The following is a 20,055-nucleotide window of genomic DNA, read 5'->3' as shown; positions in this document are numbered from 1 at the left end:
TACATAAACTGCATTACCGTACGTTATCACAAAGACTCACAGCTTAGTGAAATTAAGACCGAAGTATTTAAGCACCCAAGAATGATATTTAAGCAAAGCAGGAGGTGATATCACACATGCAATACCAAAGCATAATTTAGCAATCAATGCAGAGTGCATGGGGAAAAGGATTCTCCAAAGTGACACCTTACTCCAGAAGTGTAGAGGATTATTTCTATTTTCTTCTCAACATTGGGTTCTGTCACCAACTAGAAAGTAGAGTAGATGACCCATTACTCAATAATTCAACAGCAAGGAACTTGCCGCTAAGAAAGGGCGACATCATTTATTAAGGTAAATACAAGCTTAGCAGAACTGTTATTTTTGTAAGCTTAGATAATAAATTAACTTCTTTCTCCTGATATTTACATCGATGTTGTTTCACTGGCTTCTTTGTAGGATGAGCACACACTTCTGAAAAGTGGTTGAACAGGTTATCTGCTTTGAGTTAGTTTTATTAATAAAAGAAGATATTCAACAGCAAGGGCTATTAAACAGCTTATACAAAAACTTTCTTGAGGACATCAGATGCTATGTATGTATTTCATAGAAGAGTTCAGGATGGCCATGCCATTGAGTTCACGCAGTTGAACGACATGCCTGAAAAGACAACAGAAAGGTTGCTCAGAGATATGAGGTGACTAACAACAAGAGTTTTAAGCTATCACTGCTCTGCTGTACCCCATGACCAAACCATCCGGGATGTTTAATGCTAAATTTGAAGTAACAGGACAAAGCGTTTCTAAATTATTATTCCCCACAAAAAAAAAAAAAAGGAAATAAGTTCTAAATAATACTTGACAATTGTTCAAATAGGTGAAATTTCAAATTAACAGAACCAACTAAACAAAGTCTTTCCCTTTCATTCTTGCGAGTGTTTTGCCAATCTCAGAGCAGATAGTTTAGCTATTGCTCATCTCAGAACTCCAGCAGGAGCAAGGTCCTTGAACTTCCAGAACCTAAGCGTTATCCTTTGCTTTCTGCAGTGGTTCTGCAGGAATAGTAAACATGCTGGAATTCAGTTCTACCAGAATGCAGCTCGGTGTCCAACTGACAGTTTGCAGCTAGCTAGGACTCGGCACACTCTTGGCAGGCAGCAGCACAGGCATTCTTTGCTGACATTTATACTTACGTTTTGCATTTATTTCTCTGACCTCTACAAAGAGAGCATCACTTCTCCCATTCTTCCAGCAGAAGCAACATCAAACAATGCAAAATGAACTCCAAGAAACAACTTACATAAGACCACTAAGAACACAAATCCTAAAGGAAAGCTGTGTGGACAGTACCACAAATGAAAATTCCATTGGAGGAAGAGTGATACATTTCACAGAATAGTTAAATAAACTGCTCATGTGCTCTGTACCTGCCAGGTCTACGAATGGAATTGACTTATGCTGTTTTGGCGTTACTAGATTTCCCCATTTTTCCCCCCACCAGACTCTAGTTCCCAAGTAAGTTCTCATATCAGTTTTTCAAGAATTATCAACTAGTAACAAGTGAACAGTGCAGGAGAAGAATAGTGTTTGTTTTTTTTTTTAAATACCTTGGTTCAGCGACACACAGCTTCCCCAGAGCAATTGCAGCATTCTCCTGCACTGAAGTTCTCGTAGCGTCACCACCAGCATGTTTCAACAAAGTCATCACAACATTGGAATTCAGTAATGATGTCGCTGCTCCAGGAACTACAAGGCACTGGCCAAGGCAGAAAGCAGCATTTCCCACGATGATTTCATTCTCTGATTCCAAGAGCTTCAACAGCACACTGAACCCTGCGAACAACAGATTTCTTGTACAAGAAGTACAGACTTGTTCAAATAGCACTGATATTTTCTGTTGCCTTTACCTACACTAGAGGGCAAGCATTGTTCCATGGAGTGTATTTTTCTAGATTTTTTTTTCTAGAAAACTTGGAAGAACAAGGGAATTTCTTAGCAAGGTTCAAGGTCCAGTATGCTTCACCTTCAGGTCCAGTCCTGCTTCACCTACCTAGATATTTTTCTCACAAAACGCAATCTACACTCTACTCTCCATTTGTTAAGTAGTCCCCTGAAACAGAACGTGCCACCTTTGTTGCTTGCTAAGGGATATTGCACTGAACTTGAAAAAGCAACCCCTCTCACCCTACCATACCAGCAAACCAAGAACAAGGCTGAGATTGTGGAAAGAGCAGCTGGGAAAAAAAGGAAAAGGAACATAAAAATGCTCTGTGTGTGTGTATAAATGTATGCTTAGCTAACACAAAGCAGCTCAGCTCCATGTACTTCTGTAACCTACACTAACGTACGGCAGCAGACTATTTGGGCTATGCTCCCGACACAGAGCTGTACAGCAGCTGCTGCTGGCATCTGTGAACAGCAGCCCCATCTCCTCAGGCCATAGAATCTAGAAAGAGGCTGCTTTCAAAATAAGATACACCCATGGCCTTCACACGCATGAAGTCTCCTTGGGGTTACATAAGTTTGACTTTATTTCCTTTCCTGTCCCCATCTGTTCTTCCTAATCACATTATGCTTCTTCACTTTTCTGCTGCAAAAATACCTTCTGAAAAGGGAGGGCTGCTCCAGACTGCCACAGCGGTACCAGCACTGGCCAGTGAAGGCAAACTAACTGGCCCAGCTAAAACATCATTTAATGTCATAGGCTTTATAGCTTGATTTCAACGGGCTCCTAGCAGCAGAGCAACGTCTGGGTTGGCAAACTGAGATGACAAAAATAGTGACTTTTCAAAAGATGAATATCCAGAGTTTTGGCAAAAGCAAAGAAAATTGCTATCGCTAATCTGTGGTAATGTAAGCTTCATCTGCATATGACAGTGAAACTAATTTAGGGTCTACAAAAGGAAGACGGTGCTCTGAGAGACTTTTAATAAGCGTAAATCCTTAGGGTTCAAGTTGAACTACATGAGCTGACAATTTCTTGACAGGTTCAACCATTTAGATATCACCTAGGTATTCTCAGTTGTAATTGCATAAGCATTAATTGAACCTGGATTTCAAAGCCATTCAAGCAGTATTATACCATACAACTAGAGCAAATATTAGTAACTCAAAAATACTCCAAGACACCTACCTGTCTGATAGCATCACTCCATCTCCACTGCCATTTCCTTTTAATAGCGAACTCTAAACAACCTCAACCTCTTGAAATCAGATCTCTAAATGAAGTTGCTTGTTTTAGCCACTAACATCTGGAAATATGACCCAACTCAGTTAAACTTTACAAGTACTGTTTTCAAAGATACAGATTTCTGGCCCTGAAAATGTATAGCAAGCTATTTTACAAAAGTAAAGCACAGTTTGTCTACATCAGGCTCATTATCTGACGTGCATGTTTCCATCCACACACAGAGCTAAAGCACATTAAGCATTATGCCAGGCCATGTTATTCAGAAAACATCGCTAAAGTCTTGCAAGAGTAGAAGTGTTCAGTTCTGTTCTAGAGAAGAAAGTCATTGGATGATGCTGACATTACATCTCTGCATTCAGTCTCCAATTAATGAAGTTGTCACTTACTTTTATCTGACTTCACCACCTCTTCTTGAGCTTGTTTGTTACCTCTTGTGCAGATGGAAAGAGTCTTTATAGCGTAATTGGATGTGATCTGTCCTCCAGCCTAGATTTTGATTAGAACAAAGTGTACACTAACAACCATACAGTCCATGCCCCAACTTGCTCAAGGTTACAGAATAGCTTAGGTACCATGGATACAGTTATTCCTTAGGCCTAAACCCAAATACAAAATTAAGACATTTGTAGAGTAGGTATCTCAAGATGAACAGATGCTGAAAACTAGGACAAGAACCATCTCCTCCCTGCCAGCAACATTCACACACAATTCCTTGAATCTCTGGAGCCCAATTCCTTTCAAACTAACAACTCCTCTGATGCTGGTTACTTACAAGAGCTAAACTGAACACCACAGCCTTTTTCTAGACTTATTTTATCCACTGGATAGTAGGAATGTGGCATCTACACCGGCCTGGGAGGATATACATTCCACTAAATATACAGACATACAGCAAAACAGTGTCTACAAATTAATATATGTATGTATTTGGGGATAAATTCCTCCCTGGCTCGATTCAACACTCACTGGTAATCAGGGTAAAGGGTTCCACTGACTTTCGGTGGTCCAAATTTGACCACTCCTGTTTTAAGCTTGAATCCTCCAACTGAGCCTGCAGTAGCGGGTTCTTACATTTGCATGTCCCTGCAAGTAGAGCTGTGCACAGGTAGAGACAACTGGCTCATACGTAAACCACTGAAAAATCTGGGCTACAGACTACAAGGCAGAAGCCTAGGCTCAAAACTCCTTAAAACTGTACTTGAGACCACCATTACCCTGATACAATGGACAACATAGGTGAAATACGTGCAGTCAGAATGACCGCACGGGTCTTTTTCCTTAAGAAAACACAGGGGCAACTATGGTTTTCTTCAGGGACTATAACAACACAAATAAGGCGAAGTCAGCTGACACAATTTACCTTCAAGAATTTGATCATTTTCTTCACCACCCCTTCTTTCACTACTGCTTCTACTGCCAAAGAGGATGCCGGAAGGACACGACTTAACACTCCAGTGGCTCTCTTAGCAAGAACAGCGTGGGAGGAAAAAAAAAAAAAAAGTAATTTATTTATACAGACAATTTTATTTAAGGAATTTTCACATTATTTTCTTTCTGCAAATTGTTGAATAAAAGCAAAGTAATTAAAGCAATAAAAGTAGAAGTTTACAGAAATATTAGGAACATTCAGGGCATGGCTTTGTTATTGCTTACTGGAAACTCAACTCAGCACAGTTTCTAAAGATTCAGTGTAGAGAGAGGTGAGACCAAACCAAGATCGGGACAACTCCCGGCATACTTATTTATTGAAACAAATACCTAGTAGAAACCAGCCCAGCACTGCTGGCATTGAGGCAAAGTAATTCCAAATAAAACAGATCAGAACAGTTCATGTTAGTTCAGAGAGGTGAACCGACCCCCAGCTGAGACCACATCTGCTTCTACCCATTTGCCTTGAATAATTGCTATCTGTGGGAGTTACACACCATTAATAGGAGTACAGCCTCCTAGGAATGATTCACATAGAGGAATTGTAAAAAGAAACAGCTGTTAAACACCCAAATTGTTCTTGCTCCTTTGCTTCTCCATTGATTTAATGCTTTATACTGAAAACGAGCCTAAGGATGAAATCTTTTGTATGAGCTTCTATTCAACGGATTTCAAGGGAATGCTGAAAACTCCTGCACTAAATGGAGTACCAAAACCCAAATAATCTAAGTGGTATATTATTTCGTTAGTAATAACAATACTCAAATCTCATTGTAGGCTTTAAAGCCTGAAGTACAGGCTTCCACAAGAGTTGCACAGGGTAATAGTTTGCACAGTAGTGTTGGGGACAGATCATCTGTCAACCTTTTCATAGACTACAGATATCTACTTACAGTCACAATTCTTCCATCCTTATCCCCGAGGAGAGACATGCATCTGCCACTTACGTCCACAGCAAGGCACTGAAAAACAGTGTCAAGAACTCAGGAACAGCTGATTGCCGGAAAGCATTAAAGCAGGAACAGGTTAATAGACAAATTACTCTACACAAGAGAATCCAGGGGAGATTAGGGCTCCATTAGGGCTCCCATGGCTCGGTGTTACTAACAGTTCAGCACCCTATTGCAATGTTCCTGTATAGCTTCAGAGACTCACATCAGGCCCATTTACGGGGACAAGGGAGGAAGATGCTCCAACTGCTCAAACAACTCTCAATCTCCAAGAAAGTGATATTAACAAGAAAGCTACCGAAGAACATTCACAGATCTTGCATACCTGGATGATCGCATTTGATTCAAGCAGTAAGTTCATCATTAGGCCCAGCACCGCAAACAAACACTCCTGATACTTGGGAGTGTTCACATCAAAATATTCATCCTATGCACGAAGGAGAGAAAAGTGCAGTCAATTCAGAGGTTCAGAATGGGGGCTTCCTCAGACTTCTCTGTGCACTCACCTACTGACCAGTGTTCCCCGATGCGCCAAAAACTCCAGGGAAAAGTTCTGTGAGCACCAGTGACAACGACACCTTTTTGATACGGATTTGTTTACGTGCATGTTTCGCTTTGAAACTTATGATGTGTAGGAAGTTAACAAGATCCTTTCCCAACCCCTGAATTCTTCAGTTCCGGAGGACTGAGTTCATATTGCATCCTTATCCTGAAAGGGGCTGCCTACAGTAAAGGACCAGTCATTCTCCTCCACCCATCTATCGAGCCACAACTGAGGTGAACAACAGACTGCTTTGAGACTTCCTATCATGCTATCAGATTTAAAGGATATCAGTCAAGGGTCCAGGGCTACTACGGGAGGCAGGCAAACCCAAGTCACCAACATCACACGAGTGCCATTTTCCAAAGCAATAGGGTTGAAAACACTGTTGTAGGGAGCCATCAAGTCTCCTTACCACAAGCTTCATGCAGGCTTGCCAGCACTCTTTGCTCTCAGCCATCTTCATTCGGATGACTGCATCTGCACACAGATTCCCCATGATGCCAATGCATTGGGCAAGGGCTGCCTGGTTCACCATCTTGGCAGAGGTCTAAAAAGAGAAAACAGAAGAGTGGAGTAAGAAATTAAGAACACATGACAGGAATACCTATATGTTGTTTGCTTACCTCCCTGTCTGGGATTCCCGAATCTTTCTTGCCGGTAGTAAAGCCAAACTGCACAAAATTTGCAAATCAAACCCGTTTTCACAGCTGATCTCCTGCTGAAGTTCTGACAGTCCTACGTCTCAGCAAAAAGTGACTGGCTTCTGTAGCCCCTAACCTCAAACTGGGAATGTAGCCTCTAACCTCAAACCTCTTACTTGGGCCACCAAACAGAACAACTTCTGCTTCAGTTGCAATTCCAGGAAGTTCCGTTCAAAAGGAGAGAGCAATAACCCATATAAAAATAGTATAATTACTGCATTTTCTTGGTGCTCAGCTGGAGAAGTGGAAATTTCTGAGCAAAGTGGAAATGTTTACCTTCCAGCTGCACCTGCTCTTCTGCAACAGAACCCGTCTCCCCTGTCATCTTCCTTCTTCCTGAGGATGAATTTCTGTGTCAACAGTATTTTAAGTTTGTATAGTTTAAATAAATGATAACCAGAGAAGGGATCTGAACAACCCAACATGTTTTACTTGTAGCCTAATGTGATCTTTTTACCCTGATCTCTTCTTAGGAGAATACAGAATAAGCCACTATCCAAGATCTATTTAGTTAGTGACAGTGGATTAAAGTCACATTACAAAAAGTGTAAAACAAAGCTGAGGGGTGAAATCATCGCCTGACAGATTACCACTGGGAACCTGCAGCCAAGTCTAGAGCTTTCACTGAGTACGCAACATGTAGAAACCAAGCACTAAATATTGAAGACAGAGCATTTTCCTGAGGGAAGCGTATGACAAAATTGGATTTATTACGCCTACAGAACTTGAAATGTAACTACTGTAGTCCTGCCACAGAGGAGTTCTGTCTATGAGCAACTGGCTATAAAACTGGAAGGAGTCATGAGATGTGGTACAGAAGAATAAACCATATTAGAAGAATATTAGAAGAATTAACCAGAGATATAGAAACTGAGACTTTTCATACCAGTAACTGGGTGAATAAAGGTAAAACACCTGTGGAAAACATGATGCGACACTGGGTTTTGAACCTGTTGGGGATAAAGAAAGCCATATTTGGACACTTAGAGCTTTAGACCAAAGTCACACAGAAAGGCAACAAAACAGCAACATCCAGAGAAGGTAAAACAAGTCAACAATGTACCCTTGCAGCAAAGAAGACCAACAGCCTCTATCATTAGGTCATTTAGTACATTTCAAAGGACAAGTTATCAAAATGAAGAAATGCAAGTTACTTCTCCTCTTGAGTTAAATCAGACAGTATATTCATGGCACTGCTAGCTCTGGCATCAGTGGTTTTGATGAACATCATCAAGATCTGCAGCCATCTGTTATTAAAAAACACACAAAACAAAACCAACAAAACTTACATCAGCTCTGCCTTAATAATTAAAGATCAAAATTTTATTTTAAGTGTACCAACACAGTTTATAATCTTATGATCTACTCTCCTTGAGTTCACGAGATTTTGCCCAAGTTTCACGTACTAGGCCCTACAAATATATTCAGTCACCTACCTGCCCCTAGGATTTTGGCACTATATTCTCTCGCAAGGTCATACCTCTTTGCACAACCACAAGTACCATGTTCCATCAGCATCAGAACACTTTATCAGCATGTAAGCTTCGCAAGACATTTGAAGCCTAGCTGCTTTGCCACTGACAAACATCTTCGAGATGGACAAGTAGAATGCAATAGCCAGGGCGGAGAACACTGTCAGCATAGCCTAGTACTGAACAGCTTCCGCAGATTGTAAAGGCTCACAGGGAAGGTCAGTGATGATTGCATGGCTTAAAAGGACATGCTGAGCAAACCCAACAGTCCGTGTGTGTATGCGTATGGGTCAGAAGGTGTTACCTTACAAACTTTATAGTAGCAAAGAAAAATTAATCTCCTGCCTGAATAAAAACATCCTACCAGTCACCTTTTGAGCTTTTGGAGCAGCATGCTCGCTGCTATGGGATTTGGAGCTGCATGGAATTTACAGGACTTGAGACTGCAAACCCTGCCCCACAATAAGCACCTCTGCAGACACGTGCTGGCATTTCCACGTGCTCCTCTGGTGAGCTGAAATTCCCTGCTGCTCTTCTCCAACTTCGTAGTTTGGTAAGAGAACCTATAGTTATCAATTAGCTCCTGAGCATCCTAACTCTTTTATAGCAGTCAAACCCAGGATCTCTTTCAGAAGTTGCCTGAAGAGTTTTCAGACTCCTGATATTCCAAGGCAAAGTAATATTATTTGCCTCTTTTATGCTTCCCCTTAGACATGGCTCATTTCTTTAGCCTTTCTTGCAAGCAAAAAGGTCTTGTGATTAATGTTGTATATAATACAGTGAAGTGTGTACATCTGTTGGAGAATATTTTCTGTTCACCCGTCTCTTTAAACCATTTAGTGCAAACCAGTACATTAAAATTTCTCCTCTGCTTAACTCTAGAATAAAATAGCAGGACAATAGCATAGAGGTAATAGACTGTTTCTTTCTCTACTCAGTGAGTCATGGCAACACTGAATAATCATAAATGCCAATTACCAGATGAGGAGCGATTCACAGCTTGAAACCATGAGCTATTAAGAGACAGCAATGTAAGCTCTTGCTGGAGTGCTAGACAAACACACACTTGTGGGTTTAAAAAAAGGTAACTATGCCTCAAAATTACGTTAATGTCCTCAGAAATAAGCCCTTTCTACTTAGTTGCACAGGCCTCTGCAAGTATAAAGTTTACTAAAGTTGTTTTCTCCATGTGCCTAACTTCCACTTTTGCTCAACTAGGCCTAGCCCTCTAGGGCAGAACCCTCAATGTCATTATATTCCTTTCAGGAAGTCTGACACTTATTTATTGCTCAATGTGGTGCTCGTGGAATGAGTTCAGGATCTCTGAACACAGGGATTAAGCAAGCTTTGCTGAATTTTAGTTGCATTAACTACCTGGATAGGTCCTGATGCCTGACCAACAATCTCCTCCCATTTTCATTCTCTGAGTAGAGCTTGATTAGTGCCAATGTCTCCTTTTGGATCTCCGATGCACCAGAAGCAAGTAGTTTTGACAGCTGTGCATTCACATCAGGGTGAGTCAATAGAAGCCGTTGATTTTCTTCTGAAAGCAGAGCACATCTAAGAGCAATGTCACACATGATGAAATCCCCATTATTTGATACTTCTTTCTCTCTAGGTGCTGATTTAACTGGTTTAGTATCTTTATTTCATCCACTAACGTGCTCATTCACTCCGGCGTGTTCACCTTGCATAACATTCCTGCAGAGCAATGCTGAAGTACAACTCACTAATCTGCTCTCAGCTTCATGACTTCATCACACACACAGGTGTCTGTATTTCTACTCTCACAAGCTACATGTTAGCTTCTCAGGCACCATACGTTGCTTCAAAGGAACAGACACCAGAACCGTGAGCACAAAGTGCTCCTCTCAACAGATCTACTTTGTCAGCTGCCTGCGAACTGCAAGCAGCCAGGCTGGCCAGGCGCAATAACACACTGCCCCACCAGGCGAACACATGTAGCTGCACGAGTGTTTCTTTCAGCTACTGATAGGAACATAAAGCAAGTTTTCCTCCTACCATGTTGCATGAATATTCTCTCGGGCATCAGTTGTACCCCAGCCTAGGTGCAGATACCAAACTTTCTGTATTGCCCTCGAGTGGCAGCCTTGCCACACCAGTGGACACTTCGCTACCCCAGCCCATTTCTGGGCTGCCTATAGACTTCATAGAAATAGAGGCTAAGGCTACCTAACCGGTGACTGCTTACTGTGAATGACAAAGGAATTCACCCTTCCCTAACAGTACTTCTACACAGCCCTGCTTTTCACTGGTATAACTGCTTAAAAAAGATAAAATCATAGAAGTGGTATTGTCTTAAGAGCCAGCAATAATCACAGGGAATTTACTTTCTGCCCCTTCAGTAGATTTAAAACTTTCATAGAAATAGCCTGTAAGTTTCATCTCATGATAGACAGAAGCACCACGCTGTGGTTGCTGTCAGCAGCATACACCCAGCACTTGTGTTTGACCATTAAGTCTTTGTTTACAATAAGGTCTAGACCCAAGTGCTCGGGGAAAGTGATGTTCACGCCAAACAACTATTTTAGACACAGCAAGTGCCATATTAACAGTACATTAACAATGATTAATGTCGGTTACACCGTTTTACCATTCCCAGCGCAGACAGCTTGCCAAAGGAAGAGAAGAGAAACAGACAAATCCACTTCAGCCATGTTTTTTCTCTCTGCACAGAAGCCCCTAAATTAGAAACGTGAGCTTGTAAAAAGAACTAAGGACAGGTGAAACAATTAGGGTTAGCTCTTTGGCTAGGAGAAATCAGTAAAGCCTCGCAGAGATGAGGCTCTGCCATACGAACACTTAAGCTTATAAGCCCCAATACCAGCTTATTAGTTAAACGTTCTTAGGACTCCCAGACTTGTTTTCCCCAGGACCTCTTCTGAGGCCAGATTTATGTACTACTAGCTCTACACGACCCTCAACACACACAGACCCTACACAAACATTGTAAACCACAAGTAATAAATTCAGTTCTGCACTGACAAAGTTGTGGCTAGCCAGGGCATACCAGCTTGGTGCAAATTTGGAATTATGCCTCAGGAGAAGAATAGCTCTCATGCGTCGTTTAACCAGATCATGCTGCTCCGAACCAACTTAGCTGTGCAAAATTTTCAGATCACAACTTCTGCAGAACTATTATTTGTTTCCATCATCTGTCTGGAACTGACTCAGATATACATTCAGACAGGAGATTCCTTATGAGGCAAAGATTAGAAAGCAATTTAGATAGGCATTAGTCAGATGTGTTTCTTATTTACCAAAACACGGTGTAATGGCTGCCAAGAAAATACAGCAGCAGAAGATACAGGTCTCCAAAGAGAATCCTCTTCCTTGATTACAGGAGTGAAGAGTTTCACAGGTTACATTATAGAGCTGAGGCTGTTTACCTACATCAATTATTAGCACCACGGAGTCCAGCCAGCATACTTAAAGCGACTAACTTCTTACATCAGATGTTCTTTTATGGAAAGCTTTTATAAAATTGCTCTCACCACTAAAGATAGGGTAACTGCAGAAATAGGAGATCACAGACAGAAGCAGGAACTCGGGAATTCTGTCCACTGCATCTAAGAGAGCACTATTTGTTTGAGTCAGATATAAGCCAGTCTATTCAGACATTAAAATCAGTTATTCCATTATTATGTGATCATTTCATCTGCATTTCATGAGGTGATTGTGTTTCTTGAAAACAATATTTTCATTTCCTTATGCTGTAACATGCTACTGTTCTCTTTTGGAGAGCTCTTACCGTCTTACGACCTCGTTGTCATTGATGATACTGAATCCATTGTTTGTTCTAAATAAAGTTTGCTCAGTGCCTGAAAAAATTTCAGAGATAAACAAGTCAGCTCTGTGAGCCATCTGGCTGATGCATCATTGTGAAGGCAGACACCTGCTCTTCTGTAATACAATGTTGAAGGAAAAGGTCACTGGATCAACAGCTTTGGGGAAAGAATGTTTGCATCATGAAAAGAAGACAAAATCTTCAAGAAAAATACTTAAAGTAGAAACTGCTTTGAAGCTGAAGACTACTCTAATTCATGCCTGGTGCTGTAAAAAATGATCGACTTCACATTAAAGGCTTTTTAGGATGGCTTAAAAATGAGAATAGCTTTGAAAATCCATATACTTTAACCGAGAATTACCTACTTAAAAAAAATAAGACTAAATACCTCTTAAATGACCCAAATACTTAAGGAAGTCTCAACAGCTCTGCTACAATATCAGTTTAGTTATTTAAAAAATAAAAAAATCTACTGACCATAAATTTTGAAATATCAAACAATATTGATTTTATTTTTTCAGAGGAACAGTGCTTTTGTTCCTTTAAAAACTACTCCAGTTGTATTCATCTAGTTGGATTACAACTCCCATGACCAACCACCTTTGCATCAAGTACTCACAATCTTTCACGGCTCCTGTCAGAGCTCTGATCCCTCCTGTATAGAAGAGGATATTCTGGTCAGGCCTGTCAAGTTTCCGCAGCAATTCTTTTACTGACAGAGCCGCAAGTTTTCCGGACAGAAATTCCTTCATTGCTCTGTCTTCTTCTTTCATTCTTTTTTCCTCCAAGTTCACCTCATTTAAACAGTCTTGGAAATCAAAAGAAAACAAAGCAAGTTGGTTAAATATTTTGATCAGAAAACAAGGGTCAGCAGTATAAAACTTTATATTTCTTACCTTTAAACAGACTTTCCTTTTGGGGATCAATTTGTAAGATCTTCTGGTAACACTGCCTAGACTTAACTCAGGAAAGAAATAGGCTCTTAACTTATGATAAAAATGGCAAGATGATAAAAAAAATATCCTAGTCAGAATCATGCTGCTTAAGCTCAAAAGTTTTTGGGCTACAGTACTTAGAAAGTCTGAAGAACAAAACTTATGAAGCAAGGCTAATCAAAACTTTTTTTTTTAAACCAAAAAAGTGTGAGATGAATATTATTATCAGTCCCTAGATCTGAAACAGCAATAGCCTGCTATTCCAAATTAGAAGGAAAAAAGTCAAGTACAAACCTGGGAACACAACAACAAGTTCCAGTGACAAAACAGCAAATAAGGCATAAAATGAAAGTTGCACGAACTCTAACTATCATCTGGGATTCAACCTGTGTGTCTTGTTAGCATGCTTGTAATTAAACACATCAATAGGCTTGGGATAGCAAGTACTTTCTTCACAGACCAAACTGCCAACAACCCTCTCACAGTGGACTTGTGTAGACTTCTACGGTCCATCCTCTATAGTTATTTCTATTAGAATCATTTCTGAAAGGTTTCCTCACCAAGGCTCTTTGTTTGTTTTTGAACCCTTTTTTGTTTGTCCAATGCACAAGACCACAAATTAGTCCCTCTCACTCACAATGTCACACCAAAATCAAACTGAAGCACAGTCTCACAGCCACAAGATTTAGTCAACTTACCTCACTGTAGTGCTTAAGGGCCAGGTGAGCTTTCCCCATTAGAAAATAGGCTTTAATACATTTTTCACTGCACTGTGTTAAAAAGGAATTATTCATAAAGTATTTAGAAACTTGAGACGTTAAATACTGTTTCAGATTTCTAATTAATAGTTAAATGTTGGACTTGATGATCTTAAAGGCCTTTTCCAACCTACATGATTCTATGATCTACTAGAGACATCTAAAGTTTATATGCTGAATTAGTACCCCCTGGTACTAACTTCTCTTCTGCATGCAAGGAACACAGGCTTGGTCTGGTTAAATGCTGAAAGCCGCTAGTGCTAATATCCTTCCCAGAAAAACTTACCCAGAACAAGTTAGGTAATGTTAAGGCCTGCATCAATAAGTCTGTAATCACAGAACTTGTATAATAACACAACTTCCAGATGTGTTTTTATGAATACTACCGTGAATGAAATGAGTAGTAATTTCCATTAGCTGTACACAAATAAATAAATATAATTGTTGAAACATCTAAGTCAAAACTAACAATCCAGGTGACCTTTTACAGTGCGATTATGTGTCAAGAATAGTGATTTCTTTAAATGATGCTGCCAGTAATATTAATAATCTGTTAATCGTGTTGTACTCATGGGCATCACCGGTGTAACACAACTTAATTTGGATTCAGCTATTTGGCATTTTACGTAATATTCACCTTTTCCACCTGACATCAATACTTGCTCTTTGTGAGCTTAAAGACTCACTTTTTCCTTTTCCAAAGGATGGGCAAGATATTGCTTGCCAAAGTGCATAGTTATAGTTTATTGTTACTTTTTTTTAATGACAAGTTCTTAAGAGCTAAGAAAGTTCCACATACAGGTAGCGCTGAAATATAAACTGCCTTACAGCATTCAGGTTAACTCAGGATGCAGAAGTCTGTGCAACACCACCACATACTTGCATTTCCATTAGCAAGCTGTCTCCGTAACATCAGCTATACACACATCCTTCCTCCAAGAGCATTTAACCTGATCATAAAATACAGATTGCTGAACTTACCTTCAATGCCCATTCGCAATCACCAATGGCTTTTTCATATTCATGCATTTTCAGGTAGGCCTGAAATACGACCAGGAAAATCCAGAGAGCAGAATTAGAATACGTCAATTTCCAAAAACTATTCCACGAACATTAGCTAACTAAAAAAAATTACATTGTTGACATGCCTAGCTATTGATTTTGCAAGATAATTGCTAGCTGTTTTTGAATTTCTTTTCCTTTTCACTGGAGTTTGTAATTTAGAATACATGTAATAAAACAAAATTTAAATGATACATATGGATTAGACCAGACACTAAGAGAATGCAAAGTAAATGTTAACATTCTACAATTATAAAAGTGACCCTTAAAAAAAAGGAAAAAGGTAATGCATTTAAACAAAACTATACTCCATAATGATTTTCCCCCCGTTTATTCTGGGGGGAGCAGGGGCTGACCTGTGCTACCTCCAGGAAGAAGGAGGCATGAATACCTCCCCAAGGACTTGCCCCTGCCAAAGGGAAGGTTCCTGGGAGCGTCAAGTACCTTAATTAAGAGGAAAGAGTTTATACCTCTAATAATCATCCTTGTGCAAGTCTTTCATCAAGCGTGTAAAAAGATTAAAAACTTCAGTCTGTACTGCCTTGCTGTTAACTTGTAGCCACAGAAGAATTTACTGTTGGTAGTATTGTAGCAAAGCAGAACTCACTAATTCCTGGAAGCGGAGAACGGCCACGAAAAACTGCTTGCACTGCACTTTAAGCCTCTCTATGAGGCGGCATATATTACCTTTTATGAAATTCACTTAAGTAACAGAAAAATCCTTTTTGGATTCTATCCTGGCAATGTAATACTGAAAACAGTACACGGGTAGCTCACTTTCACGTGCTCACCTGTGCTCTGTTGGTATAGAGTTCCTGCTTGTCTTTCAGTTTTTCCAGACCTTCAGTGTATCTCTGAATGGCTGTGTCATAGTCTCCTTTCCTGAAGGCATCATTTCCTTTCTCTTTCAGAGCTGTATAACAACACATATGCATTCAGAATAACATTTTGGCGTTTATTTTTGTCCCTAAACGGTGACTGAGGAAACAAGCCATATCCTCCTGTTGGAACAATCATCAAAATTCCAGTCCAGCTCCACTGCAGCTATCTTTGTTAGTCGTTATTTGCAAGGGACCTCTGAGCTCTTCAGTGCACAGGGTGCCCAGCCCTCTTTCAAAGAGGAAACTGAGCGTCTTTGCCTAGCCCACCTTTTAAGCACTGAAACCTTCTCCCTCCATCCCAAACCCTTCTTATAAGAAGGAGATTACGGAGAAGAATAGGTTGCAACACTATATGAAGTATATAACCCTGTTATATCCTGCTAATTGGCGATGTCCACAAGACCACTGTCTCAGAAAAGCAAATCATTGCTTCAGTGTACCTAAGAATCACATTAACAGAGTATCACAACAGACACTTAAATCATCCCAGTTCCTGCTAGGTAGTTTCTGAAGGCTTTAGCTAGAAAAGCCTTTAGCACTTACCGTTCGCTAAACGTTCATTTCTTTTTCTTCGTTTAGCTCGTTCTTTTGCATCTTTTTCCAAAGCTGCCAGAAAGCCATCTTTGAGACAGAAAAGTTGGTGGCATTTTAGTTACAAACATAAAAATAATTGCTGTATTAAAATCAATCTGTAGATGAGAAAGACGTCATTTCTAGGGGATTTCTTCGTCATTTCTCTACATAGGGAATCTTAAGGGGATATTTCAAAAGTTAAACTGCAATGTGAATGTCACACTACTACACAAAAAGACCATCTTACTTTTCAGGATTTGCATACTTGCCACAAAATAGCTCATGTCTAGATATAAGCTTGTTTCTTTTCAAATTCAGAATACCAGCTTTGTACATGAGGCCAGAATATGATGACAAACTACACCAACAAACTTCCTATTTATGAACAAATGCAACCATACCGGTAGACTTCTAAATGCGACTGAATTCTAAAGAAAAGTTAGCTTGGATTTTAGTGGGAGTGGAATTTGGTCTTGCATGAAGAGCAATCCTCGCTCCATTTCTGCTAAAACAGGTGGAAGAGCTGCTAAATGCTAGAGGGAACACCGTCCTACCTGGGTTCACCGCCTCTGCAGTTGACACGTCCTAAAAAAGAGAAATACAGCACACACATGTACACACACAGATACTTCAGTAAAACAACAAAGGAACACGTGGTTAAGTTGCTCAAAGCTACAAGCGCTCTGAAATACCTGGACTGACACATTACGGATATCAGTTTGACACTTTACCAAGAGATGGCAAGGACAGGCTTAATTTCTTCCAGCATTACCAAAAAGCTTCCATATGCATCATTAATGAGGCACGTACTGAAATCCAGACCTCCCACATGAATCGGAGCCTAATGAACTTAGCAAAAAGACTCTTGTGTCTTCAACTGGTTTGACTTATACAGCTCAAATCCCTGAAGTGCAAGTAAAAGTTACAAGTTTTAGCAACTCAATACTTTCATCCAGCTTGAATAAATTCAAGGGAAGTACTTTGTGTCATTAGCAGCCTTAAGACAAAGACAACATGACATCAACTAATTCCCAATAAGATAGCTAGGGAAAAAATTTAAAAAAGGTTACATTCAGAAGAGGTTTTTATGTATTGTTCAATTTTTTTTTCTGCTTGGCAAGGTCTGCGAGTTAGCATTAGCTGAAAACACCTAAACTGCACACAGCTTCAACTCTAAAGGGAAAAGCCCTTACAGAAGCCCGCGTGTTGATGACTGTTCTGTTCACCGTAGTCTTGCTTTCTTCCTGCTTGCTGGTCTCCTGCTCACGGAGCCTTTTCTCTGTTTCTGCAAGGGCATTTTCCTTCACAGCTGGGTCCGGAGAGTTCAAGCCTTGAAGTAAGTTGGCTAAAAAAGGGATAAAGGAACCAATAAAGGGATAAAGGAACCAACGGCTACCTCTGGTCACAAAGCGACTCCGGGCACCAGCGGGGCCTCGACACAGGGCAAAGTTTTCCCCTTTTTCCCCTTTCCTGCCACATTTTCCCCACCCAGTTTTTCTCCCGGCACCCTGCCCGGGGACCCCCGGCCCCCTCCGGCCCCCTCCGGCCCGGCCCCGCTTACTGATGTCGTCCACGCGGCGCAGGAAGCGCTGGAAGTCCTCCTCCTGCCGCCCGGGCAGCATGACGGCGCGGTGCCGAGCCGAGCCGAGCCGAGCCGGGCCGGGCCGGGCCGGGCCGGGGCCTAGCGGTGCCCGCGGGCCGAAAGATGCGCAGCGTCCCCGGCGTTGTTATGGAGACCGCGCCCCTGACGTGGCGGCTGCGGAAATGGCGTCTGGGGGCGGGGTTCTACAAACACAGGGGCGGGAGGGAGGCGGCCGCCATTTCGCGGCCCCTCAGCTGGCCGAGTGGTTCAGAGCGCAGCGGCCCGGGCTTGGTTTCCTCACAAAATCATCGAGTCGTTAGGGTTGGGAGAGACTTCCAAGATCATCTGGTCCAACCATCCTCACCGATGTCACCCACTAAGCCATGTCCCCATGTCCAACCCTTCCTTGAACGCCCCCAGGGACGGTGACTCCAACTCCCTGGGCAACCCGTCCCGATGCCCGACCGCTCTTTCTGAGAAGAAATGTCTCCTAAATCCCAACCTAAACCTCACCTGGCGCAACTTGAGGCCATTCCCTCTAGACTGAGGCCTCCTGCTGCTGCTGCTCTGTCAGACACCCACTGGGGCTGCTTTGGCAGAGCAGGCGGGCTGTCTGTCCCGCGGGCAGGCTGTCTGTCCTACTAGCAGTCTGTCAGTCCTGCTGGCAGGCTGTCTGTCCTGCTAGCAATCTGTCCATCCTGCTGGCAGGCTGCCCGTCCTGCTGGCAGGGAGTGCAGCAGCAGCAGTACAGGCCCTTCTTTTCTCCAAGGAGCATTTCAGATCCTCTAGCCTGCCCAAAAAGAAAACAATAAATAAATAAATAGTGAAAAGGGGTTTCTTGGGTCAAAATAAAAGTTAACTGAGGCATGGATTAGCAGAACCAGCCACAGGGAGAGGGGGCCTCTTTTAGGAAACGTGCATGCTCATCCACAGCGATATCCCTGAGCCCTTTGTGCTCTGATTTTTATACCACGCCGAGTGTTTTTTAAAGATACCCTGCAAAGACTTGGGTACAGCGACTGCTTTCTGTCCCTGGGAGGGTCAGGCCCCGGGTTTGCAGGGCCTGGGGTCTCCATTCTCGGGCGGGACACGCAGCCTGCCAGCAGCAAGACAGCCAGAGGATGGCACCATCCTCCAGCACAAACACATCTGGGCAGCTCTCCCAGAGCTGTCATTTCAGACCTCCCTCTGCTTTGTCTCCCGAGTCCCCAGAGCAGCTTCCACGCACCCACCAGTGCGTGTGCAGGCAGACCCCAGCTGTTCGCCCAGCTGTGCTGCCAATGCCGGAGCCCGCCGGGTGATGAAGATGCAGGAAAGGCGACGCAGGGACTGGCTGATCTCCGGCAGCACACACGCCGAGGAGCTCAGGAGCTGCCCAGCCCTCCTTTACACCATGTGGCCCTGCTGGGATGTGGCAGATGCGAGGTTCAGAGCACTCCCTGCATCCAGGTCCCCCCGCATGGGCACTTCACCCAAAGCACGTCCCCATCAGTTCACGCACGAGAGCTTGTGTGGCTCCTACAGCCCGATGGGGCCTTGCCACCATGCTCTGGAGACGCATTATTAGACCCAGAAGGTTGGAGATTGCAGCAATTGGAAGACATCAGCCTCAGAGCATCACTGAGTCCCTGCTGCCCCAGGGTATTTTAATCCCAGACATGGTAACGCAGCCATCTGAGGAGAAGAAAGTGAGAAACGGAGAGGGAGGTGCTCTGGCGAGTCTCCTGAAAGCGGCAGCGTTGCCTAAGACGTGGAATACCAAGGACAGGCCACTGCGGTGTCTGCTGGGCGTGAAATTAGAAATCTCACTGTGAGCTTACAAATCTCAGCCACGTTCATCCTCCTGCCCGTCAGCGCCCCACCGCACTGCTGCGAGGAGAAATGCGTTCCTGGGCTGTGTGTGACCACAGGGTGCTGAGCTGCACCATCCCTGCAAGCCCCCGGCCCCAAGGGCTGCCAGGAGTTGCCTTTCATGCACATTTAATAAATATGCCTCCTTCTCTCCTCTTGCTGCAAGGCAGCTCTGCTCATGCAAACCTCCATCCCAGGGGCGGGGCTTGGTTCACTAATGAAGCTGTTTCAAATCCAGTGTCTATGGTGTCCAATTAAAAATACCCAGGAGGCAATAGCTATATTGCTGAGATGCTCAGCAGTCTAGCTTGTATTCGTTATCCTAGGAAATCAAGGGAATAA

At 42.4% G+C, this 20,055-nt stretch overlaps 1 protein-coding gene across 2 annotated transcripts; it reads right to left on the bottom strand.

Moving 5' to 3' along the window:
• Window positions 1-311: 311 nt before the first annotated feature.
• On the bottom strand, window positions 312-18,026 carry TTC12 (tetratricopeptide repeat domain 12). 2 transcript variants are annotated; one of them, XM_035555866.2, is made up of 21 exons: window positions 17,842-18,026; window positions 17,474-17,625; window positions 16,835-16,865; window positions 16,251-16,328; window positions 15,618-15,739; window positions 14,746-14,805; window positions 13,705-13,776; window positions 12,968-13,028; window positions 12,691-12,879; window positions 12,036-12,105; window positions 10,878-10,966; window positions 9,638-9,806; window positions 7,946-8,038; window positions 7,678-7,741; window positions 6,503-6,637; window positions 5,872-5,973; window positions 5,490-5,558; window positions 4,529-4,630; window positions 3,555-3,654; window positions 1,586-1,811; window positions 312-639 (listed from the first exon to the last, which is right to left on the bottom strand). In XM_035555866.2, exons 1-21 carry the CDS (start codon window positions 17,900-17,902, stop codon window positions 564-566), a joined length of 2,121 nt encoding a protein of 706 aa, XP_035411759.1. In that variant the 5' UTR covers window positions 17,903-18,026; the 3' UTR covers window positions 312-563. The 2 variants fall into 2 exon arrangements, with proteins under 2 accessions (XP_035411759.1, XP_035411760.1); XM_035555867.2 differs by having other exon boundaries at window positions 9,638-9,803; window positions 17,842-18,005.
• Between the last annotated feature and the right edge of the window lie 2,029 nt (window positions 18,027-20,055).

Source organism: Cygnus atratus, chromosome 22 (genome assembly GCF_013377495.2).
Source record: "Cygnus atratus isolate AKBS03 ecotype Queensland, Australia chromosome 22, CAtr_DNAZoo_HiC_assembly, whole genome shotgun sequence".
Classification (NCBI taxonomy): Eukaryota; Metazoa; Chordata; class Aves; order Anseriformes; family Anatidae; genus Cygnus; species Cygnus atratus.
Note: the sequence above shows the minus strand (reverse complement) of the source record. Positions and strands in the feature narration are given on the sequence as shown.